This window comes from Chionomys nivalis, chromosome 8 (assembly GCF_950005125.1).
Source record: "Chionomys nivalis chromosome 8, mChiNiv1.1, whole genome shotgun sequence".
NCBI lineage: Eukaryota > Metazoa > Chordata > Mammalia > Rodentia > Cricetidae > Chionomys > Chionomys nivalis.
In genome coordinates this window covers 20562358-20589233 of record NC_080093.1, presented here as the reverse complement: position 1 = coordinate 20589233, position 26876 = coordinate 20562358, and the positions used below count along the sequence as shown (strand labels likewise).

The following is a 26876-nucleotide window of genomic DNA, read 5'->3' as shown; positions in this document are numbered from 1 at the left end:
ATGGATCTGGTCATGGTCTTGGTGCTCATTCTGACATGTCTGCTTCTGTTCTCATACTGGAAACAGAGTTCTAAGAGAGGGAAGCTACCTCCTGGACCTACTCCTCTGCCAATTATTGGCAACATCCACCAGATAGATGTAAAAAATATTCACCAAGCCTTTACCAATGTAAGTACACTTTACGCTTGTCTGGCACTTTGTAAAGAGAGATATAAGTGATGCTGCTTTCAAAGAAACTCTAGTACTAGAGAAAATATTTTTAAATGGATGTAGAGTGAAAAACAGTAAAGTTGTTTGTCTTTTCTGAGTCTTGCCTGTAGAACTGCCGTTGGAATTAGTAATAAACAAGATTTCAAATCCTGCTCTCATAAACATTTTGTATTATTTTGACTAATGGTGAAGACTGAGGATTATAGTGATACTTTGTGATCTAACAAATAAATCTTGCCCAAAGATCAAAGTGCAGAACTAATTTTAGGTATGTGTTAATTAAATTAGAACTAATTAAATATATGTGCAGTGGTGGCACAATACTTTAATTCCAGGACTTAGAAGGCAAAGGCAGACAGACCTCTGTGAGTTCAAAGCCTCCCTGGGCTACACTATACTGGTCCAGTCTCAAAGAGAAACAGCCATGTGATAGTGGCTCACACCTTTAAATTAAGTACCAGGGAGGTAGAGAAGGGAAGTGATATGGTTGGGCAGAGAGAGGACACAAGGCTGGAGGAGACAAGAGCTTAGATGTGCTCTGAGCAGGCCTTCTGAGGATACAGTCTGAGCATTCAGTCTGAGGATTCAGTCTGGAGATGCAGTTTGAGGATTCATAAAGACAGGGTCACCCCTTTGAATCTGAGGATTCTGCAGAGGTAAAAGTCCCTCTAGTGGCTGGCTGCACTGCTTCTCTGATCTCTCAGCTTTCACCCCTTAATATCTGACTCTAGGTGTTTAATATTAAGGCCAATTTGAATTAGCATTACAATGAATATTATTTAAATGAGTCATAAATGTAGAGATACATTGTTCTTGGATTATTCATTCATGCCTTACTCTGTAGAATTAATTGGATCCTGTTTAAAAGTAAAGCAATGGGCATGGGATCACACAGGAAAAGGACACCATAAACAGTGTGGCTTAGCTTATACTGTGGTTTGCTGATCTCCTTTGATTCCATACAAAGCCTATGCCTGGGACCAAAAATACTGCATGATGAGAATATTTTTTTACAGGTGCTGTTATTGTGGTGCAGCTTCTGTGACGCTTACTCTGTACTTATGTAACAATAGATGAGGACTGAATTTGAACTCTTGTGGTGACCCAAGAGTTTAGATGTTTACCCTTCTTCACAGGTTTTGTAATTTTCAACAGAAAGTATTTCACAGCTGGGTCCACAGAAGTCATGTGAATATTGATTCAGTATGTAGCTAGCATGAGAATGATCTGCATTGTCCATAAAATGGATAAGCATAGTGTGGATTTGAAGGCTCTACTCCTTTGCATTAGAACCCAGGAAATGAGTGTGGAATTTACTTCAGGTACTTTGTGAACTATGACAAAGTGATCTGTTGAATATCATAGTAAGGTGAATCCTTCTCTTTAGACTGTAAACGGCCTGGGATATTGCTTGGCACCCAGAAGGTCGTCTATATGTAACATCATCATATTGAAAGGTATATACAAACTTCATTACAGTGGCATATTTAGAATATTTGTGTTTTGTATTATCATTCCAGTTCTCTAAAATCTATGGCCCTGTGTTCACTCTGTATTTTGGCATGAAACCCACAGTGGTGTTGCATGGCTATGAGGCAATAAAAGAAGCTCTCATAGGTCATGGGGAGGAATTTAGTGGAAGAGGAAGCGTCCCAATTTTACAGATGATTTCTAAAGACCTTGGTAAGTATGCATGTGCTTCTGTGTATACTGGGTAGTATACATAGTGAGGTGGAGGGTGGAAAGCAGAGGTCATGTTTGTTCTTCAGGAAGAAGTTTGGGACTGTATATGTGTGACCAGTCTGTTCCTTTATCTATCTCTCAGACATACTTTTTAGTCTTCTATTCCAATTTCTTTAGGCATTGGTTTTAGCAAGGGAGATGCATGGAAAGAAACAAGGCACTTCTCACTCTTAACCCTGAGAAAACTGGGCATGGGGAAAAGGAGTATTGAGAACCAAATTCAAGAAGAAGCACAGTTCCTTGTGGAGGAACTGAAGAAAACCAATGGTAGGTGCAGGTTTATAATCTGACATTTATATGTTGTTCTATGTATATCTGCATCAGTCAATTTTTGGCATCCTATTCAAAACATTGTTTTCTAAAGAGATGTCATGGGTACGGGTCTCATGTTAATTTTCTATAGCATTATGGAGCCATACATTTTTCTGATCAAAAATACTGTTTTTCCTTTGCTTATCATCTCACCACAATACAGTTTTCATTAGCAATGGTTACTAAGACAACATAAGAACCCTGGAAAAGATTGGATTAGCTTTCTTTTCTTCACCTTTCTGTTCTTCACTTTTCCTTTCTTTCTTTTTTTTTCCTTTCTTTCTTGAACAGCAATGGTCTAGACTGCTTTTCTTAAGTGTCCTAGGGTCCTTCTTGTATTATGTTTGTAGTTTTTGGCAACTGTGGTATGATGTAATAATTTTATTTCTCATTGAGTGTAGTAGAATTTTTTTGATTAGGGAATCTCAGCTGTTTGCACAGTATCAAAATGATATTATTTCTTCTTGCATAACATTTAGTGGTTTGATTTCTGACCTTAATAAAACATGTTTCAACACTAATATTCAAAATAAATGTACATGTTGAAATAACTAAACTTAGTAATTTTACTTAAAAAGTTGGCACTGTTGACTCTCTAGCATTTCCCTGTGTGTCTTCAGTCTTCCCGTCATTTTCCCCTTTAGGTTTTCCGTTAGAAAAGTGATGGTTGTTTCTATGCCAACACTCAATGCTACTCCTGTTGCTTATGAATGAAGAATCTTATTATGTCTGTGCATCCCTAAGTGAATTTGTTTTAGCATTCTTGGAAAATATAATAAAAGACTTACTATCAGATTGCATGTATGATTGACATACACACATACAATAACAATCTCAAAGTCTTACCTTCCATATGCTTTGCTTAAATAAAGCATTAGAGTACTGTATTATGTTAATTGTATGGTAAAATATCAGTAAGTTCAAGGAATTTCTTATGCTCACTAGTCCCACTTTGTTAAATCATTTGCCCTTATTTGTGTCTACATAAATTAGGATCAACTTCAATACAAACAATTTTGGTTTCTTGGTCACAGCAAATTCACCACTGAAAGGAGTAAAAAAAGGAAATAATCATTTTCTACTATCTTTTTATTTTTTTCTGTGTTGTCCTAAAAATAATTTACCCAAGTGAGTCATATCACCCATAGTATGTTGAGTCCTCCCTCATCATCAGAAATGAAGGAAGAGCATGAAGAGATTATGAACTCAGTTTAGGTTGTTGGAGCATTTACTCTTCGAGTTTTCTTCTTTTGTGCCAACTTGTGGTTTGTGTCAACTTGGCTAATACTAATCAATATAGAACCTGATTACTCATTTTCTATACTTGTGAAATCAATTACATGATCTATGTACTATATACGTTTTAATCATTTCTGCGATATACTATCTTGATACTTACACTAAAGTAGCAATGAAAATATCCACAACTGTAACTTTTGCTCAAATGTACTGAATGTGAAGTTTGGCTATGATTAATATTATTTTCTTTCCAGAAAATAGCATTGTTGAAACTCCACAGGATTCTGGGATGAGACTATGGAGACAAGTTTCTTTTTTTTTTTTTACTTTTATTTTATTTTATTTTTTTATTAATTAATTAATTTATTTAATTATTAAAGATTTCTGCCTCTTCCCCGCCACCACCTCCCATTCCTCCCCCTCCCCGAATCAAGTCTTCCTCCCTCCTCAGCCCAAAGAGCAAGCAGGTTTCCCTGCCCTATGGGAGGTCCAAGGACCACCCACCTCCATCCAGGTCTAGTAAGGTGAGCATCCAAACTACCTAGGCTCCCACAAAGCCATTACGTGCAATAGGATCAAGAACCCAGTGCCATTGTTCTTCAGTTCTCAATAGTCCTCATTGTCCGTTATGTTCAGCGAGACCGGTTTTGTCCCATGCTTTTTCAGACCCCGGGCAGCTGCTGGCCTTGGTGAGTTCCCGATAGAACATCCCCATTGCCTCAGTGTGTGGGTGCACCCCTCGCGGTCCTGAGTTCCTTGCTCGTGCTCTCTCTCCTTATGCTCCTCCTTTGGATCGTGAGACTTCAGTCCAGTGCTCCAATGTTGGTCTCTGTCTCTGTCTTCTTTCATCGCCTGATGAAGGTTAATATTCAGGAGAATGCTTATATATTTTTCTTTGGGTTCACCTTCTTATTTAGCTTCTCTAGAATCACGAATTATAGTCTCAATGTCCTTTATTTATGGCTAGAAACCAAATATGAGTGAGTACATCCCATGTTCCTCTTTTTGGGTCTGGCTTAACTCACTCAGGATAGTGTTTTCAATTTCCGTCCATTTGTATGCAAAATTCAAGAAGTCATTGTTTTTTACTGCTGAGTAGTACTCTAATATGTATATATTCCATACTTTCTTCATCCATTCTTCCATTGAAGGGCACCTAGGTTGTTTCCAGGTTCTGGCTATTACAAACAATGCTGCTATGAACATAGTTGAGCATATACTTTTGTTGTATGTTAGGGCTTCTCTTGGGTATATTCCCAATAGTGGTATTGCTGGGTCGAGAGGTAGGTTGAACCCGACTTTCCTGAGAAACCGCCACACTGCTTTCCAAAGTGGTTGCACAAGTTTGCATTCCCACCAGCAATGGATGAGTGTGCCCTTTTCTCCACAACCTCTCCAGCAGAGGCTATCATTGGTGTTTTTGATTTTAGCCATTCTGACAAGTGTAAGATGGTATCTTAATGTTGTCTTGATTTGCATTTCCCTGATTGCTAAGGAAGTTGAGCACGATCTTAAGTGTCTTTTGGCCATTTGAACTTCTTCTGTTGAAAAGTCTCTGTTCAGCTCAGTGCCCCATTTAATAATTGGATTGATTAACCTTTTACGGTCTAATTTCTTGAGTTCTTTATATATTTTGGATATCAGACCTTTGTCAGTTGCGGGGTTGGTGAAGATCTTCTCCCAGTCAGTGGGTTGCCTTTCTGTCTTAGTGACAGTGTCCTTTGCTTTACAGAAGCTTCTCAGTCTCAGGAGGTCCCATTTATTCAATGATGTCCTTAGTGTTTGTGCTGCTGGGGTTATACGTAGGAAGTGTTCTCCTGTGCCCATGTGTTGTAGAGTACTTCCCACTTTCTTTTCTATCAGGTTCAGTGTGTTTGGACTGATATTGAGGTCTTTAATCCATTTGGACTTGAGTTTTGTGCATGGTGATAGATATGGATCTATTTTCATTCTTCTACAGATTGACTTCCAGTTTTGCCAGCACAATTTGTTGAAGATGCTCTCTTTTTTCCATTGTATACTTTTAGCTCCTTTATCGAAAATCAGGTGTTCATAGGTTTGTGGGCTAAAGTCAGGGTCTTCTATTCGATTCCATTGGTCGACTTCTCTGTTTTTATGCCAGTACCAAGCTGTTTTCAATACTGTAGCTCTGTAATATAGTTTGAAGTCAGGGATGGTAATGCTGGAGACAAGTTTCTAATGACAGATCATTAACTTTGTTTTAAGTCACACTGATTTTTTTTTCTCCTCCATTTTCCTCCATTACCATTCAGATTTGCTTTTATCATACTTTCACTACAGGTATTAACATGAAATAATTTTTGGTAAACAGCAAAATTCACTGTTTTAATCATGAATATGTGAAAAGGGGAGTCTTCAATAGTTTTCTCATGTTTTTGCTTTACCTGTAAATGATTTTGCAAATATAGGCTCTTATATAATTTAGTTATGTAAACAGATCATGTCATAATTAAAGTTTTTACATTTACACTTTTCCCCATAGATCGCTGATGTTCCCTGCTTTTCATTTTTTTTCCTCCTAATTCTTTGATGTTTCTACATGATTCAATATATTCCACATTACTAGCACAATATATTTTTTTTTTTTGCTTTGGGTTTTTGTTTGTTTGTTTGTTTATTGAAATAGGATTTCTCTGTGTAGAGCTGAATGGCCTGGAAGTAGATCTGTAGACAAGGCTTGCCTGGAACTCAGATTCACCCATGACTCATAGAATTATCCTCTCCAGTTTTCCAGGATTAGGCACTACTGACTCAGATGGGAGCATTGCTGAGATTGGCCTGTAGGCTTCTCAGCCCTGCACACACAAGCTCAGAAAAACTGCCAATCCAGACAGATTTCAGGGACTCTTTTCCCTATCAATGATGAGCCCCAAGGGCTTATATCTTTATTTGAGAAAGGAGATGTTGAATAGTCACTGGTACTTATTCTCAGAAAACATTTCACAGAAGCAAAAAGATTAAAATTTAGTGGTAAAAATGTTTTTATGTAAGTAAGAACAAACACAGTAAATTATGTCAGTCCTTGCTGCGGGACTTATTCTCCAGAAAAACAAAACAAAAAAATTACAATTAAAGAAACATTCACCTGAATGTTAAAACAACTAATATGCCAAAGTACCCATCAATGCCAATCCCACTGTGTCAAACTCTTTTATTACAATAACTTGCCTCATTTGATTGCCAAGGATGAGAGATAAGACTAGAATCAAAAGAGTTGTAATCAACTCAGTTATATCTCAATCAGTTATAATCAACATGGATGACATTTCAAAGGCCTCCAGTAATTCCATCTAAATATTTTGTTTGTGACCTTGGAGCACAGACCCACTTTGATGTCAAGAATCACTACTGTATTTTCAATTGATCTTATGGGACAAATAAGCTAAAAGACTAATTGATAGATTCAAAAATTATTTTTTCTGTTCTGAGTGTGAGAATCTTGAAACAGATCTGCATGTCATGCCAAAGGAACAAACAATAGGTGATTCTTATAATGTCTGTGGGTACCAAAGTTTTTCACATACATCATAAATTCTGGACATTCATTATCAAAAACCCTAGTGAGAATGGTAACAGCAATTGAAGAAGTAAAAGAAAAGTGAAGAAGTCAAGTATTCGACATATCATAAAGGAGATGTGTGATGCAGACCTTTAAGTGGTACAAATCTTCCCCAGATGGATGGAAATAGACTCTAAAAATATATCTCAAATGGATTTGCCAAAGTGACTTGTGTTCAAATAGTATCAATAATAAAAATTTGAAGCATGTTGAAAAAGTATTTTCTCATGATAAAAGAAAATATATTGTTGAACTTATTTAAGTGGTATATTCAAAAATTGTTAGTATATCAAAGATTAAAATGGTGTTATCTGTCAAAGATGAGATGAAGACATTGGTGCCACATAAATAGATGGATGCAACTTAGTTTAACAATTTACTGCTGGAAAACCTTTTCTATTATCAGCCAGCAGTGCACCATGTACATACAAGAGCTGAAATGGTTTAATATCATGTTACAATTCATATGAAAATGCTATTATTGTGAATGGTCTGAGATTAAGCCCAATAAGATAGCTAGAGAGTCCTTATGTATTATTGAGTAATGGAAGTTTGCTCATTTGATAAATGTTTTAGAACACTAGTATTGGACTCATCATACCTCATTTATACAGCTACCAAAATAAATAATTAATATTGGTCATTGTTCAAACTTTAGACTGCGAATAGTCTATGTTAATGTAATTGACTAATTTTTAGGATGTAGGGCCATTTATTGTAAGAACCTGGAACTTGGTAGATTTTCTGTTATACAAACTGCAGAATACAAACAAAACTTTTTAGTGACCTTACCTATTAGGATACAGAATGTTCTTAAAGTGTCATCAGTGTCCTTCAGATGGGCAACTGCTAGTTCCTGTCAGTCTAAGGCAGTCAGATGATCAAATGACAGTGTGACATCCTCACGAGAAGTAAAAATGAACTGCTTATTTTAATACGAAATTTTTAGTCAGGGAGTTGTGACTTCTCAGTTGGTATACGGTCACCCCAAAGTAGGCTTGTAACTGTGTTCATTGCACATTGGATGATGCAGGGTGATTATAAACCAACAAGCATTTTTCATGTGTTCTGTGGTTGCTTTGTTCTGAAAGTAAAGCTTTGATGTCTGGTTAAACATAAACTCTGATACTACTACTTAGGGAAATCCAGAAAAAGGAGCATTTATTCTCTAGTAGAAGTGAGTAGAGTTTTTCACATTTTAATCTCATAATAGAATTTCAATATTTTTAGACATACTGTATGTTGTATATGGTATGCTTTCCCATTACTCCATAGAATAACTTACAATTTAATGCCTTTTATATTTATATGTAATAGCCTGTACTTCAGGTTTGGGTTAAGATCTTGCCAAAATAATCATTACTGAGTACTATGTACTATACAATGCCCAATTGTCTTTTTAAAGGGAAAACCAATGTCAGAATTAAATAGTAATAAAAATATTTTTTCAGATAATAGCACATGTTTGAGGTTAAACCAGCCAGTAAAATAGACACGATCTCTTCTTATTTAACTAGTGAGTTTAAAGATTAACTGAGATATAAGGTCAATATGACTCTGTGTTATTCCCAAGGTAAATATATAGTGGTTAAGTATATTCAAAATTATAATACCATTTAAAATGTTTAAACTACTTTCAGTAGTTAACAAAAGCAACATTTTTCTCTTCATATATTTTAGTAACATTTGGCATTTGTTTCCAACTCTTCAGGCTCACCCTATGATCCCTCCTTCATCTTGGCCTGTGCTCCCTGCAATGTCATTTGCTCCATTATTTTCCAAAATCGTTTTGAGTATAAAGATCAGGTTTTTGTTAATTTGGTGGAAAAACTGAATAAGAACTCTAAGATTCTGAGCTCTCGCTGGGTGCAGGTAAAGCCAATATCCTTTTCTTATGAGTACATACTTATGTTTATCCCTTACAGCTCAAATTCAATTTGGATCATGAAGGAGGGAGGGAGGTAACCAGCTGAGATGGGCTAATGTATTATGGAAATAATTCTTGGAAGGGAGGACTAAACCCATAAGTGTACAACTAGCAAAAACTTAGAGGCAGATGCCAAATGACTCAAGCCTGCTTGTTTCTTATGCATGAATCTTCCTGTTGATTATTACAGAATTATTTGTTAAAATACTTCATCTGTTTTTATAAGAATTGATCAGTCATTCACTGTTTTAAGGAGAGCGGAACCCCTTGTTCTGTTCTGTCTCATCCCAGCTATCTTACACTCGGAATAATTACACAGAGACTGTATTCATTTAAACACTGCCTGGCCCATTAATTCTAGCCTCTTATTGGCTAACTCTCACATCTTGATTTAACCCATTTCTAATAATCTGTATGTCACCATGAGGTCGTGGCTTACTGAGAAAGATTCAGTATGTCTGATTCTGGCAGCTCCATGGCGGCTCTCTCCCTCTATTTTTATTCTCCCAGAATTCAGTTCTGTCTTCTGCACCTACCTAAGTTCTGCCCCATCAAAAGGCCAAGGCGGTTTCTTTATTCAACCAATGAAAGCAACACATAGACAGAAGGACCTCCTACACCAATTCACAGGACATTTTACTAACCAATTACTATATCTATTTTTCATTAAGCACATTCTGAACATATTACTTGGGAGCTTTATTTCAGTATAGACAGAATTTTGTCTCAAAGGAGGAAGAATACTAATGGCAAAGAAAACTGTCAGTAAACACTTAGTACTCCTATCATTTAATGGGTCAGTTGGGATTCTAGTTTACCGGGTGTCAGGTAAAAACGGAAAGATGTATATTTTAATGCTATGTGGACCATAAATATCCTTGCTGAATTGTTATAGTCTGAACTAAAATTTCTTGCTCTCTGCATACAAAATGATTATTTGATCAAAGAGAAAACCCTAAGGCCTATGTGGTGCAATTTATTTTTACCACACACCCATTTCTTTGAGCCAAACCCAACACCAAATAGCTATTACATTTCAGAAGATGGTTGATAGATATTGAACCTGGGGCACTAGATTTTTCTCTAAATGTCACCCGAAAAATTTGAACTTCTATTGTTACATTGAAAGTGTGTGAGTATTTAAATCACATGTATTTCAAACTGTAGTACAGAATTTATTTGAGTTTTTCAATGAGTTTACATGATCAAAATTTATACCAAAAGATAGGTGAATATGAAAATTTTACTAAGATCATTAACTATTATGGGAGAAATTTCTTCCTCAAATCTATCTATTAGAACAAAGAATGTAAATAATGCATTTTGATGCATTATTATGATGAATGTGAATCATTTCTCTATCTAGCAATTCAAATCATTCATGTGACACATTACTAATATATCTTACTTAGGTCAATACAGTATCTATTTTTAGTAAATTCTTGAATTTCCTTGCAGCTTTGCAATATGTTCCCTGTTCTGATTGATTATTGTCCAGGGACCCATAATACATATTATAAAAACTTGGCTTCTATTCAGAGTTTCCTTTCGGCAAAAATAAAAGAACACGAGGAATCCTTGGATGCTGCCAACCCTCGGGACTTTATTGATTATTTCCTAATTAAAGGACGGCAGGTAAAGTGTTAATATTCATTTATTCAATTATTAAATTGGTAAAGCATTTTATACTTCATTGAAGTGATGGTTTAAAACCATTTAAGTATCATTTGAAAATCCGTTTAGTATTGTTTATGTGTGTGAAAGCCTGAAAAAATGGTTAAAATTGTTAATAAGAGCACATTGACCCAGTTCTTTTAATTAAAACCAAAAAAAAAAAACTCAAAAAAGTGTAGCATAGTAGAAAGACAACACAAAGGGCAAACACAAGGAAACAAATTTCAATATAGTCATAAACTTTTCTGTCTACTTTGAGTACTAATATCATCAATGACTGTGTTTTGCTCACTTGCATATCACACAGATTAAAAGAGATCTGTACAGATTTGCACTGATAGACACCACATATGACTTCTAAAGGATAAATGATGTGTACCATGGAAAAGAGTAGGTGGAAAGAGTAGGGAAAGAGTAAAGCTTTGAGTATAATTTCTCATGAGTTAACGAGTTCATACCAGTGCGGTTAGAGATTGTGTTGCTGTCAGGATTAACTGTTGGCATGTGTAATTTCAGAAAGCGTTTCTCCACAATTTATTTTGCATACTTGTTTTAAAAAGAAACTATTGATAAATATTCTGGTGTGATGGGAGTCAGTCGTGCTACTATTATATTGGTTTGTATATTTTATTAGTGGTTCAGTGTCCGAAGTCTTTGTTATTGAATTATTAGATCAGTATTTAAAATCCAGAATTGTGAGTCCCTGAACTTTGCTACGTGTTTCTGACAGAATGCTTTGCCATTCTGAATCCTTTAAATTTCCATATGAATTTAAGATATGTTGTCAATATTTGTAAAGAAGCCAGTGGAAATTCACACAGAGACTGTATTTAAAACGCCAATCTTTTAAAGGGGCTGAGCAATTTAAAAAACAGAGATAATACTACACATGTTGCCAGTCACTAATTTGAAACACTATCTTCTAGTTTCAAAATGTTGTGTCATTCTACCAAACACACCAAGCCATTAACAATTTCTCTCCAAATTTCATGGCTTTATTCATAACTGTGAGTGTAATTTTTCTCTTTATGGATTTTCCTGTATCTCTCTGGCAGAGTATACTGACATCTAAACCAGTTCTCAGTAGAGGGCGTTTACTTTCTCTCTTCCTGCACATGCATAAGATCTTGGATGCTCCTAAAATTTCAGCTTGTTTCTGTACTGTGGTCACCTGTTTCTGCAACCTTCATTTACAAGCATGAGAACAACACACTTGTTCGTCATTCTTTGTCTTTGCATTATTTCTACCTCTGACTCTTCTGAGTCAGAAACATGTGTGCATGTGTTTCTTGATGGCAGGTTTTCAGTTTCTTTGTGCATATCTCCAGCACAGAGTTTCTGATTCAAACTCATTTCATATTTACCTTTGTGAAGAATACACAAAATTTGTAACTAACAGTTTATGATTCACAGCTCCCAGAATCTTTGTTTTACTTTTAAGTTTTCTTTCATGTGTAAGGGATTTTTGCCTTTTTCCTTGCTTACACATTATCCTGTGTATATCTGGATATCAAAGTATTTTGCATCTTGATGTGTGTGCCAACACCACACTGCATTCATTGCTGTAGGTTTCCATTTTGAGGGTTCAGATCTTTCTCCATAGTTTCATTTGAATCTGTGGACTTGTTTTCCTTATTTGATGTTTAGTACAGATAGAAGTGACTCATTAGATTACTTTGAGGAATAATACCTCCATTTTAAAGCTATTCCAAATTTCGGGGTTTGTGCATGAATTGATTTTCCACTTATTATTTTCAACTTTTAGATCCGGAAATGGTTCTAAGTGTGTCAATTTTTCATGCATGTAATTATGCAATATTAAATCTTTTTCAACAATTTAAATGTGATTATTTCTTTGATTTAGTTTTAGTTCACTAATTTCTGTTGTACAGAGTCATACCTAAGTTTAATTTTTTGCTTCAAATTGCACTCATGGAATTTATTAGATTTGGTAAATTTTTCTTTATCTATTTATTTTTCTATTAATTTCATATACCAACTACAGTTCCCCCTCCCTTCCATCCTCCTGTTCCACCCACCTCCCCCTAACCCACACCATCCACTCCTCATAAAGGGTAAGGCCTCCCATGGGGAGTCAACAAGGTCTGGCACATTCAGTTGAGGCAGACCTAAGCATCTCCCCCACAGCATCAAGTTTAAGAAAGACATTCTACCATTTGGAGTCGGCTACAGAAAGCCAGCTCATACATTAGGGATAGATCCTGGTTCCACTGCCATGGGTCCCACAAAAAAATAAAATAAAAACAAGGCTACAAAATTGTCACCCACATAAGAGAGCCTAGTTTTGTCCCATGCAGGCTCCTCAATTGTTTGTCTAGAGTTCTTGAGTTTCCACAATTTTGGGCTTCTGTAGGTTTCCTCATGATGATCCTGACCCCATTTGTCAATATAAACCTTCCTCCCTTTTTTTGACTGAACTCCTATAGCTCATCATGGTACTTAGGACTTATATGGATCCATGCCCCCAGAGAGTGGGAACCATTTTGTAAACAGGGACTGTATATTTATTTTCTGGCTGCACATACCCTAATAATCACACTAAAACTATATTAACTATAACAGAGTTTGGTCTATTAACTCAGAATTCTTTTTTTTCCAGTTTTTTCGATACAGGGTTTCTCTGTAGTTTTTGGAGCCTGTCCTGGAACTCACTCTTGTAGACCAGGCTGGCCTCAAGCTCACAGAGATCTGCCTGCTTCTTCCTCCCATGTGCTGAGATTAAAGGCCTGTGTCACCACTGCCTGGTTTGCTCAGGATTCTTGTTAACTAACTTTTACACCTTAAATTAACCTATTTATATTACTCTGTATATCACCATGAAGCTATGACCTACCAATAAAGTTGTGGCATTCTTTCTTTCAGCAGCTACATGGTTTCCCCCTGACTCTGCTTTCTGTCTCTCTCTGTCTCTCTGTATACAGCTCTTCAACCCTGGCTATATTCTGCCATGCCATGGGCCAAAGCAGCTTTATTGATTACCCAATAAAACAAACCCGCATACAGAAGAATATCCCACATCACTACTATGTGGGTATTAGGATAAATATTTTTAACACAGTTAAGAAATTTACTGGTTTTCAAAGTACAAGTAGGGTGTTGTTCTCTTAGAACTATTTCCTCACTAGAGTAGGAAGCTAGGATTCTGCTAGCATGCATGTGTTCCTTTTGTTGAGCAATCCTTTCACTCAATAAGTGGTTTTACTAAATAGATATGAGCCAAAATTGCACCACTGTATATCTAAATGCATTTAAGCATATATAAATATAATTGTTAGTTTTTAAGTATAATTCTTTATAGTTAATTTTAAGTTAATTTGGACATAAGCAATGTCAATTTATGGTTAGAAATTCACACGAAGCTGTATTATGAAGGGAAATAGATGAGCTTCTTTGTCTGGCAGTTGCAGTAAAGGGAAGGTAAATTATTTTAATAGTGTTAGCTATACAATATTAATACACTGGAGACCATCTAGTAATTATGAAAATGTTTTCAATTTGATAAAATAATGATGATTTATTTCTGAACTTGCCTCAACATCTCAAGATATAACTTTGTTGACAATCCTGTAGCACAGCATCTTTACAGCTTAGTCAAATGCATTATTCAACCTTTTGATTTATTCCATACAGCCCATGAGTGGGTCATGTTCTAGCTTCATGACTTAGTATCTCATGTGTACATATGTCATTCACCCTTCCTTAATTCATAGATCATGATGCTATTTGACTTCTTAATGGACTGGAGCTAAGTCATCTGACTGGGAACCTTCATCTCTTTTAAACACTTTGAACTCAGTAATGAGTATACAGGTATACTTAGTCCATAAAAATCTTTGAGAATATTTAAAAAGGAAGTTCTTAAAAGAGCTTTGGAAAGGTAGCATTGTGTCCCCAATTCTCTCATTTATTCTAATTCATATTATGTTTCCTTATTTAAGGGAAAAATGAGTTATGAGTGCCTTAAATCAAATGTCTACTGAACTCAGGTATGAAGAGACTAGTAACCCTCGTGTTATTGTCATACAGTAGACATGAAGCATTAGAGTTAAGTACCTGTCAATGCTCTTACCATGTATAGCATATAGGCTTTCCTTTTACAAATGAGTCTTCTTATGTCCATATAAAATGAAACATAAATTCTTCAAACACATGTGTTTTAATTTGAGAAAATAGACAACAAACAAAATCAGCTTCCCTTCATATTTTCTACAGTCTTACAGTTTAACATTGTGCACACACCACATAATCACACACATACACACACATACACAGAGGCATATAATTTTATAAGTGCAATTTTGACAAACAGGAAATATAAGTCTGAATAATGAAGTTTAGATATCTATACCACAGTGTCTGAAATGCCATTTAGTTTCAGACACTGCTGTACCTTCTAGATTCTGTGCTATCAACAATCTAGAATTGTACAATATTGTATATTCAGTTGTAGCTTAGCTGTGGCAGGAGAGAATTTGTTAAACAACAGTATCAAATCATCTTTAGGAGAATCACAATCAGCAATCGATATATACACGTGAAAACCTAACAGCGACGTTAAGTGATATGTTTCTTGGTGGAACAGATAGTTTAAAGACAACAATGAAGTTTGCTCTCCTGCTCCTGCTGAAGCATCCACATGTCACAGGTGAGATTGTATGTGGTAAATCAAAGCATTCTGGATGATGTTGGCAAGATGCTGCCAGTACCCTGTGTGGTGTTATTCAAAAATCTCAATATTTAACTTGCAGTTCTACTGACTGCAAAGGGGAGCATAACTGAGAAAAATGAAGAAACCACAGCTGAAGAAATGGCCATCAAAGATTGTCCTTTATCTGACCTCCCTGACAGGCAGTCTGTTCTAGGCACCTAAGGCATATACAGAGCTGTGGTTGGATATTGACTTCTTCGCCAATTTCAGGCTTTTAGAAAAGATGAATTATGTTATGTAGTAAAAACAATAGAACTCACCTCACAAAAGTTAATAAGTAATCCCAATATTTTATGATTTTTTCCTGTGAAATTTTACATTCTGTGAAGAAATCAAGACTGTTTGGAGATTTAGAAATATATTTTTAAGGATGTTGAAATTAAATCAGTATTTGGAAGTTTTACCAGAGTCCATAAAAGTTCTGCTGAACAATAACCTTTTCAAACATAACAAAAGTTTTCCTGTCTGGTGGTGCAGGCAACACCTTTAGTTTTTTTGTAACTGACAAAAGGGAAAAGTACAAACTAAAGTGAAAAGACATGCAGTAATCAAAATATGTATCAAAAATGAAACCTAACTCTAATATTTGTTATATGGAATGATATTTATGTATCTGCAATTCTTTCCACAATGAGTGTCCATATTACTGAGTGTGATAATCTAAGATCTATTATCGAGAAGTGAAAGGATGCATGTGTACATGTGTGTGATATGTGTTTGTATCAAAAGATATGCAATTATAAATAGAATGTGGGTTTAATTGACATTTTCTTTTTCCATACCAATAACTCAATATAAAAACAGTTGTTGTTAAAACACAAATATATTTCCATGTAGTGTTTAGTGTTGAACCTGCCCACTGATGATTAATGAGATAACTGGAGTAAAATTGTGCAAAAAAAAAAAAAAGACCCACACATACACTGCTACTTTTCTCCTATTTCAACATTTGTCATTGCTCCTAATCAGCTAAAGTCCAGGAAGAGATTGAGTGTGTGGTTGGCAGACAACGCAGTCCCTGCTTGCAGGACAGGAAGCAAATGCCCTACACAGATGCTGTGATTCATGAGGTTCAGAGATTCATTGATATCGCCCCCAACAACCTACCCCATGAAGTGACCTGCGATGTTAAATTCAGGAATTTCCTCATCCCCAAGGTAAACTTGTTTCTTCTCTACTCTTCTTCTGTGCTAGTGATGCTCCCAGGTCACAGTGTGGTTCCGGTGTCTGAGTCACACTGCTTTTTGGGTTCCTTATGCTGCTTCGTAATCAGGAAGGCAGTCCTCCAGCAGGCAGGGACACAGTAGTGATAAGTCCACATTTGCTCAGCCGTCTACATTTTGCTTGGACAAGGATTGGGGTTTTATATTTCCACATGATTTTCCAATTTTCATTCAAATTCATTCAAGAAAATTTTGTGATTTTTATCACTAAGAAAAAATTAATGAAAACTTTGAAGATGGTTATATCCTGCATTATTCAAGCAATAGAAAAAATATATTATCCTTTACCTGTGCTTTGTTTTTTTCTCCATAATGATTTGTTTTCACTGATGTAGTTTGGAAATATTTTCTTTGAGTTTCAATGAATAATGAATATTCTGGATATTGAATTTTTAGATAAGGTGGTAAAAATTTATTTAATCCTTATATTGATCTTTCTTTACCTAAACTCATATTTTATACTATTGAAAAAAAATGTCTTATCTGAAAATGTATGTAGAATGTAAATTATACTTAATTTTTCCACATAATATTTTATGTATACTTTTATTTTTAATCCTTTTTATTCACTATTGCTTATGTTATTATTGAAGTCATTGATGAATTTCAGATAGCATGAAATAAAACTGGGTTTCAATTTCTAACCTCACTGAAATAGAATGTTTTAAAAATTTTATCAGTACCCATAGAATGTGTGAACAATTGGAGACTAGAAGGGAGTATGGAAACTCAAAATGTAAATTATGCTTTAAATTCATGATTCATTTAGAGCACAGATGAAATTGACATAAATATGTGATGAAGTTGAGTGAGTGAAAGGTATGACTGATCTAAGGGAACACACATTTCATTTCTGATCAATGTAACTGCAATATCCACCAGTCAAACCAATGTCTTTGGATAATTTGGGAAGTGTTTTTATCTAATTAAGTTGTGGCAAAAGGATCTTACTGAGATATGAATTGTGGTTTTCAGTATTGAAGTCTAGCGTAATATAACAACACTTGATTTACGACCCTATATAACTAAGTAGTAAATAGACTAAAAAAAGGGACAGGAATAACTTATTACCAAAACAAGTGGATAAAAGACTTCAAGATAAGACCAGACACACTAAAACTAATACAAGAGGAAATACATATTAGCCTTGAACATACTGGCACAAGAGACAATTTTCTAAACAGGATACTGATAGCTCAGGCACTAAGATTAACGATTAATAAATGGGACCTCATGAAACTGAAAAAATTCTCTAAGGCAAAGGACACCCTCAATAGGAGAAAACAGAAGTTTACAGAATGTAAATAGATTTTCACCTATTCCACATCTAACAGATAGCCAAAATCCAAAATATATAAAGAATTCAAAGATTTATAAATAAGAAATAAAAAATTCCACTTAAATATAGGATACATATGTAAACATAAAATTCTCAATAGAGGAATCACAAGTGACTGAGCAAACCTTAAATTTTCAAGATCCTTGGCCATCAGGAAAATGTAAACCAAAAGTATTTTGAGATTTCATCTTATACCTGTTATACTGTCAGATCAATAGCACAAGTAACAACACATGTTGACAAGAATGTGTAGCAATCTGGATGCTCCTACATTGCTAGTGGGAGTACAAACTTTTAAATACACTACAAAAATTAATATGCATACTGCTGTGAATATTGTTAATCTGTCTACCTCAAGAACCAAATTTCCCACTTGATGGGCAAACACTCAAAAAGATGATCCATCCTACCAAAACCACACTTGCACAACTATGTTCATAGGAGTTTTGCTTATAAGATCCATAAACAGGAAAAACTATAGATTGCCCCTAATTTAAGACCCCATAGAAAAATTGTGGTCTATTTACTAGTAGAATATTATCAGTTGCTATAAATATTATATCATGAAACTTGCAGGCAAATGGATGCAACTAGAAAAAAATCATCCCAAGTAAGGTAACCCAGGCTCAGAAAAAACAAACACGGTATTTACTCACTTATAAATTGATAGTAGCTATTAGTTAATGGATAACTGTTAATCCACAGACCCAGAGAGGCAAAATAACAAGGAGGGCTCAAGGGGAATTACATGGATCAACCTGGGAAGAAAAGTAGAATAGATTTGGTGGGTTCTGAAGGCTATTGGGAATGGGAAAAGGAGGGATAATGTGTGTGGGGTGATGGAAGAAGAGTTCATGGGGCAAGATGAGTAAAATTTGGTGGCATTTAGGGATCATGGTGGAAACCTTGTTCAGGGGAAATCCCTGGAATCTCTAAGTGTGTCTTTAGGACTCCTAGTAATAGGGGCTAAGGAGCCTAAACCATCCATCTTCTACTAGCAGGCAAAGCTTCCAGTGAGGGACTGGAATACAAACTCAGCCACAAAACCTTTAACCAACAATTTGTCCTGCCTACAAGATGTTATGGGGTAATGATAGCTCTGAACTTGTGAGAGTGGCCAACCAATGACTTGTCTAATTGAGGCCCATGCCAGGAGAGGAGACCCAAGTCAAATGGTGCCTGGATGTGTGCACAGGAAACAATTAAATGACCCAGAGAACTTGGATAGAATAAAAAACAAACTGGCAAAAAGCAAAAATAAAAAATAATAGATACTCTTTAAAGGTAATCTGCTATATAGATCAGTGGTCGTCAGAGAGACTTCCTCTGGCAGTTGATGTGAACAGATGCAGACTAATAGTGAAACCTTAGGTAAAGTTTTGGAATTCTTGTGGAAGAGGAGGAGGGAGGATGGTAAGAATTAGAGGAGTCACGGATGCCAGGAGAACACAGTCCATAGAATTAGCTCAGGAGGTCTGACAGGTACTCACAGAGACCGAAGCAGCCATCATGGAGCCTGTATGGATCTGCATGCACTATGTCCTCTGAAAGTAACTTTGGTTTTTTATTTTGGGTGTCTAGTGAAACTGCAAACACTGGCGGTGCGGGTATCTTTGGCACTTTTTCTTGTTCTTGGTACCCATTTCCTCCTATTATGTTTCATCTTCCTGCCTTGACATGGATATTTTGCATAACTGTATTGCATCTTGTTATCCCTTGCTCAGTAGACATCTCTGTGACGTCTGCCTTTTCTGAAGGGAAACAGGGTGGCAGGGGGTCTGAAAGAGAGGGTTGATTGTGGGACTAGGGGATTGGAAGGAGATGAGGATACAGAATATGAAAGAATAAATTTAAAAAATTACGTTGCTTCCTCATGTCTCATCAGTTCTGTTCCCTCGGAAAACAACATCTCTCCTGCTTGTGTATGTGTGTTTATATACACAGGCAGTACATGTGAGAAGAGACCCTTCCATTGTTGACCTGTAGGAATGCATCTGTATCTAAATTCTGTCCATCAGAGAAATCAATTAATGTTTGTGTGTCTTGACTTTGTTTCTGTTCGATCATGAATGAGTTCCTATAATATTTATATACAGTACAGCTCTCCACATGATACATGACCCTTGTGACTTATATAAAGCAACTGATAAACTAGAGCAGCAGGTGTTGAAACACCTGTGTCCAAGTGTGCAGGGAAAGGGAACAGACTCAGAAGGATTACTACAAAAACCTAAGTGCTGACTTCAAATTCAGAAGAGGCACATTAGCCACATCCCCATGACTGGTCTGAGACTCCTCCCTGTTCCCTGCATGTTCTGTCTGTTGAAATATCCCTGGTCTTCTTTGTACCTACTTTATGAAGCCATGATATCTTTGTAACTTGGTGTCTTTGTGTGAGTTGTTTGCAGGGAACGACCATATTAACATCACTATCATCAGTGTTGTATGACAGCAACGAATTCCCCAATCCAGAGATGTTTGATCCTGGTCATTTTCTGGATGCAAAAGGAAACTTTAAGAAAAGTGACTACTTTATGCCTTTCTCAGCAGGTAATATAACCTCATTTTCATGACTTTGGTGACATGAGGAGCTGTGAGAAATTTGACAGTGACACCTAATGGACTCAGAATTGCATTTTGTGTGTGATTAGTACCTATGCACTGTTTTTGACACTTCTTCCCTGCTGGAATCAAATTTGGAGGTTACACTTACTTCACACTTCAATAAAGTAAAGAATGCTAGTAGTTATACAATTTGCAGTCTTCCTTTATATGAACATCTGATGGATACAAAAGACATCATCATAGAGAATAAATGTAACCTAGCCTTTGAACAATCACCATTAAATAAAGACTGCCATAATTTTACTTTTTTTGTTGTCTCACACTTCTCCAAGCTCAGCTATGTAGAAACACATTAAAAAAAAAATACAGAAAAGCTCCGATGGGATGAAGCCCACTCAGGGAAGCAGATGAAAAAAGAGGTTGATGTGCTTGGACTTGTGTTTAGAGAAAATCACCCATCCCTGACCAAGACAGATGCTAGGGAGAAATATGCACAAATTTTCTCTCTAATACTTCAAATATAAAACACAAATATGAACCAACACTGTAATTTATGACTTTCTATCTGGCACAAAGGATGTAAATGAAAGATAAAACCAAAAATTAAAATCACTTTACATTTTCATTCTTATTGTTTGAGTTTTATATATGTATACAATGACTTCTCATCAAAACCACACCTATATTTCAACTCAATTGTCAACTGCCTTTAATTCTCACTCTGCACTATTGTCTCTTACTACAACTTCGTACACGTTCTTTCTTTACTACACAACTAGTATACAGCACTTTTATGCCTCCTCTAGTTTCCACGCCTTTTCTTTTTCTTTATTTTAATTTATTAGATTTTTAAAAAATAAAAAATACCAATCCAATTTCCACTCTTTCCCCTCTGCCCATTCCCCCCACAAACTCTCTCACCCCACTCACAAACAATCCTCAGAGTGGGCAAGGTACATTGCCTTGTGGAAGGTCCAAGGCCCTCCTTACTATATTTAGCCTGAGCAAGGTATACACATCCAAATAGAATAGGATCCCAAAAAGCCAGTACCTACAGTAGGGATAAATCCTGGTGCTGCTGCTAGTGGCTTCTCAGTCTGCCCCAGCAATTCAACACATTCTTAAAGCACTGAGTGCACTATGTCCTTCTAGTGTGCTTAAGTTTAGTGACATGCTCTGAAGCATGAATAACCTACAGGTGACCAAATTGATGATTGAAAACTGGATCTACTCTTGAGTAGCCTCTAGCTGCCTGTATCTCTTCATTAGAGGAGAGACTTTTTGAGCATATTCCCAGTCCTGGCTGGAATTTTGGCTAATGTTAGCCATTTTTGCAAAAGTGATAAAGGGCTTGGTAAATGAATCAGCAATTAAGAGAATTTGCTTCCTTTGCCATAAACATGAGCCAAATGCCCAGCGCTGATCCTGGAAAACTCACAACCACCTGTCTTCCCTGCTCCAGGAGACCAGGATCCACCCTCTGAACTTCCTAAACAAGTAACTTTGACATATTCATTCACCCACACATTCAAACATGTTTAATTGTTTAAAAGAAAATAGAGAATTTTATGTACACACACACACACACACACACACACACACATATCATCCTAGGTCTAGGTGTAAGAAACTTCCAGGTTACCATGAGGTCATGGAATCCTTGTAGTTGTGGCAGCAGACTCTATTGGAATCTTTGGAGTCTCTGCTACTCCACCAAGCAGGGTGCTGGTCACAAATATTGCATCTTCACACCTACAGAGTATTTTCTGATATATAGCTTGACATGGATGTTCCTTCATGGATCAAATGATTTTGACAATAAACTCATAACATGATTCCCTCAACCTCTTTCTTTTTGTGCCAATATCATGCTGATTTTTATTGCTATAGCTCTGTAGTATAATTTGAAATCAGAGATAGTGATACCTGTAGTCATTCTTTTATCATTCTAGATACTTTTAGTTATCCTGGCTCTTTTGTGTTTCTATGTAAAGCTGAAAATTCTCCTCTCAGTTTTCATAAACACTTGTGTTGTAATTTTTATGGGAATGGGATTGAATGTTTAGATTGATTTGATATGGTGCTCAATTTCACTATAGTAATCCTGCTGATCCATGAGTACTGCGCACCACGCCCCCATGTCTGAGCACTGTGCGCTATTACCCCCGTTCGCGAGCTTCGGGCAAGGGAGCTGGAGGTTAAAATACACAGACACACACAGACAGAGAGACAGCGACACGGGTCATCCTTGAATTCCCCAAGAATGCCCCCTTTATTGTGTTCAGGGACAGATTATATAGAAATAGCCACGTCCCAGCCAAACCCACCAGAAAACTCTCTCCTGCCATCAGGAACTCCTGAAGGTCTCTTGCTCAAAGCAGCTGTAGGCACTCAGATCAGGGGATTACAAGAAATTCAGGATCTGGGGTCTCACTGCTCCCAACACATGAGCACAGGAGAACTTTCCATCTTCTGATATCTTTGTTTCTTCAATGTCTTGAAGTTTTTATCTTAAATATTTCACTTATTTTGTTAGAAATACTCTAAAATATGTTTGTTTGTTTGTTTGCTTGCTTGCTTGTTTGTTCTTTGGTTTGGTTAGTTTTTTTTGTTGTTGTTGTTCTTGTTCTCATTGTTTTAGAATATTGTGAAAGGATTTTTTCTTTAATTTCCTTTCTAAAATGTACATAGAAAACCTGCTAATTTTTCTGTGTTAATTTTACAATCTGTCACTTTCCTGAAAGAACGTTTCAGCTGTTGATGGTCCTGGTGTAGGTTTTAGGGTTTTATAGCTATAATCATATCATCAACAAGTAAAGACCATTTTTAATTCTTCCTTTCCTATTTACCTTCCCTTTATTTCTTTCAGTTGCCTTATAACTTTAACTGATACTTCAAATATTATTTTAAAAAGATATGGAGAAAGTGGACATTCCTATCGTGTTCCTGATTTTAGTAGAAATGCTTTGAGATTTTCTGTTTAGGTTGACTTTGTCTATGGGTTAATGCTAAGTCACTCTTATTATGTTGACCTCAGTTCCTGATATCCCTAGTCTATTTCAGGACATTTCAGGGGACGGAATGTGCTGTTTGTGGAAAAGCCTTTACTAATGATAAGATAATTGTGTTACTATCTTTTACTTTCTTTATATGATGAATCACATTATTTATATATGTATATTCAACCATTCCTTCATCTCTGAAATGAAGCCTATTTTAACATTGTACATAATCTTTTGAAAGTGGTCCTGTATTTGGTTTGCAAGTATTTTATTGAGAATTTTTAATTGTATGGTCATGAGGCAAATTGAAAAATAATTCTGTAATACTTTCTCTCTGTCACCCTCTCTCCTCCTTGTTTTGTTTGTTTTTGAGACAGGGTTTCTCTGTGTAAAGGCACTGGTTGTCCTGGAACTTGCTCTGAAGTCCAGGCTGGCCTTGAATGTATAGAAATACTGCTGCCTCTGACTACCCAGGGCTGAGTAAAAGGCCTCACCACCCCTATCTGCCTGGAATTCCCTTTTTCAGTTAGGTCTTCATGTGGTTTCCATATCAGAGTAATTGTGACCTCATAAAAATAATTAGGCAATGTTCCTTTTGTTTCTATTTTGAAGAATAATTTGGAGTCAATTTTATTTACTGTTCTTTGAAACTGATAAATTGCTTCACAGAGTCCATCTGACCTGGGCTTGTTTGGATTGAAAACTTTTAATTACTACTTCTTTTCCACTATGATTCATAAGTTTATTTGAATCTCTTATCTTGCACCAGCTTAAACTCTTGTAATTTGTATATATCAAAAGTTTATATCTGTCTTTTAGGTTTTCCAATTTAGTTAGATACATATTTTTGCACTGTACCCTTATTGACATCCGACTTTCCTCAGTGTTTTTTTCTTATGCCATTTTCAAATCTACTTTTATTAAATTAAATTGTTTTCCTTCATCTTTTAGTATATTTGTCAAAGGTTTATAAACTGTATTGTTTTTCCCAACGAGTCAACTCTAACTTTCACTGATTCTTTGTATTGTCTTGTTGTTTTGTTTCTATTACTCATTTCAGCCTTCAGTTTGATTATTCTTTCCATCTTTACCTCCTGGATATTATGTTTTTTCATTTTTTTCTAGAGCTTTAGGTATGACATTTAGTTAATGTGTGTTCTCTCTGTATCTCTTTCTCTTTACCATCCTTTCTTTTTCTTCCTTGCTTTTGTTTTGTTGGACAATGAGTTCTATGATTTAACCTCTTAGGAGGGACTTCTTTGTGGGTCTTAGTTTTCAGTGTTCACTTTTATTCAACTTTAAAAGCATTTAATTTCTCCTTTGACCCATTTTTCATTCAGTAGAGCTTTGTTCAGTTTCCATGAGTTTTTAAACTTTCAAGAGTTTCTTTAGGTGGTGGTATTTATCTTTAGTCCATGGCAATCAGATAGTTAGCAAGGTCTTCTTTTAACTTTCTTGCATCTCTTGAGAAATGCTTTGTGTCCATGTATGTATTCAGTTTTAGAGAAAGGTTCACGAACTGCTCAGAATAAGATAGATCATCAATGATTATGTGAAATGATCAGAAAATATTTGCTACGCTAATTTGATTTATGTTGCTATATAATTATATAGCTCATTCATTCCTCTGGTTTGTTTTTCTTTCTGTTAACCTGTCTTCAACAATATACTTCTTAAGATCATATGTTATTTTGGAAAAACATGTACTCAGTGCCAGAATCCTGCCTCAAGTTAAGGGCCACTTAATGACTAGATAATGATTACAAACAATTAGCACCAAATAACATGAGCCATCTTTATTTATACATTATAAGAGGTTGTTCTACCAGGATTCCATGAATAGTTTTATTATTGGTTTCTATTATTGACTTCTAAGAAGTACATCATAGTCATCATAATAACCTCTTTTAGCCCCTTATCTACTACACAAACATATTTTCTCATCCCTTATACAACCTCAGTCTAGGCATAAAGTCTGGCACTTTTGCAAGTTTAATTAACTATCTAGCCAAGCACATACTGTTCTTGCAGCACATATGTAAGCTGGCAGCTACTCACAGTTTAAAGGTTAAAAGTTTAAACATGAGCGTATTGCTCTAAAAACAAAAATATTTAAACCTCCGGAGTTCTTTTGTATCTGTAGGAAAGGCTTTTATATATTTTCCTGGCCTTCAAGATGGTGCTATTCCTCTCATTCTTTCTATAAAAGACAAACTTTGTCAACACTCTTCTCCCATTCCACTGTATCTTTCTTCTCCCACCAACAAATTGCTCCTTTGTGTGGTAAAAATTGATTTACCCATTAAAGACTTTGCATTAGATTTTGTCCTCTTGTAGTATACCTTATCTTACCATTAATGCTTGGTATCTAGGGAACTTATTCTCATCAGTTGGTACTGTGTAATTCCCCTTTTTACGTATTGATGTCCTCAATCTCCTTCCCAGAACTGTGAGGTATGGTTAATGTTCCAGGTGTTGTTTCCTCACGTGAACCCATTATTTCCTGCAATTACCGTTCTCAGTTCCATTCTTCATGGTGTATTGCTATCTACCTTTCCCTGAAAACAATTAAGAAAGCCTATCTAGTTAATTTTTACTGCCTCTACTGAGTCAGGAAAGTTTCCAGAATAAGACATTGCAGTTAATATTTCCAAATAAGAAAATTGAGAACTATTAACACCCTGATGAATCTTAGGGGAAAGCATTTGAGAAAGAATGGAGTTTCTAGGGAAATTTATAGCTGTTGCATGTGTGACTGCCAAAGTGAAACTAAAAATCACCCAAAGATTCACCAATATAATGAAAGAGAAAATTGCACACAAGCCTAGCAAATATGTCACTATTCTTCTATGTGCCCAGATCCACTGTTTCCTGACAAGTGACATACCATCTCCACTGGACTTCCTTTGCAGAGACCCATAGGACTTGCTTATACATGCTGATCTGAGACTGGAATACACAGCTACTGACATGCTATCTTTATTTATTTGCTTAAGCAATTGTCCTCTAAGCCATCCATACAGCTAACCACACATCCAATAACTCAGCACCTACATTAGTCTCTTATACTAGTTACAAACATACTGCATCCCACACTCACTCACATACAAGGCATAGTTACCTTTTTTGACATTTTTTTTTTTCCCTACAGGAAAACGAGTGTGTTTAGGAGAAGGTCTGGCGCGCATGGAGCTGTTTCTATTCCTGACCACCATTTTACAGAACTTCAAGCTGAAATCTCTGGTTCCCCCGAAAGATATCAATGATACCCCACAGGTCAATGGATTTTCTGTATCACCTCCCCCTTTACAGCTCTGCTTCATTCCCATCTAA

The 26876-nt window shown here is 36.0% G+C and overlaps 1 protein-coding gene across 4 annotated transcripts; it reads left to right on the top strand.

Annotated features, from left to right (window-relative positions):
- LOC130879193 (cytochrome P450 2C26-like) lies at window positions 1-26876 on the top strand. Of its 4 annotated transcripts, none has more exons than XM_057777438.1 (9): window positions 1-168; window positions 1731-1893; window positions 2071-2220; window positions 8796-8956; window positions 10470-10646; window positions 15210-15351; window positions 16384-16571; window positions 20385-20526; window positions 26695-26876. In XM_057777438.1, exons 1-9 carry the CDS (start codon window positions 1-3, stop codon window positions 26874-26876), a joined length of 1473 nt encoding a protein of 490 aa, XP_057633421.1. The 4 variants fall into 4 exon arrangements, with proteins under 4 accessions (XP_057633421.1, XP_057633422.1, XP_057633423.1 ...); XM_057777439.1 differs by having other exon boundaries at window positions 2071-2221; window positions 8827-8956; XM_057777440.1 differs by lacking the exon at window positions 2071-2220.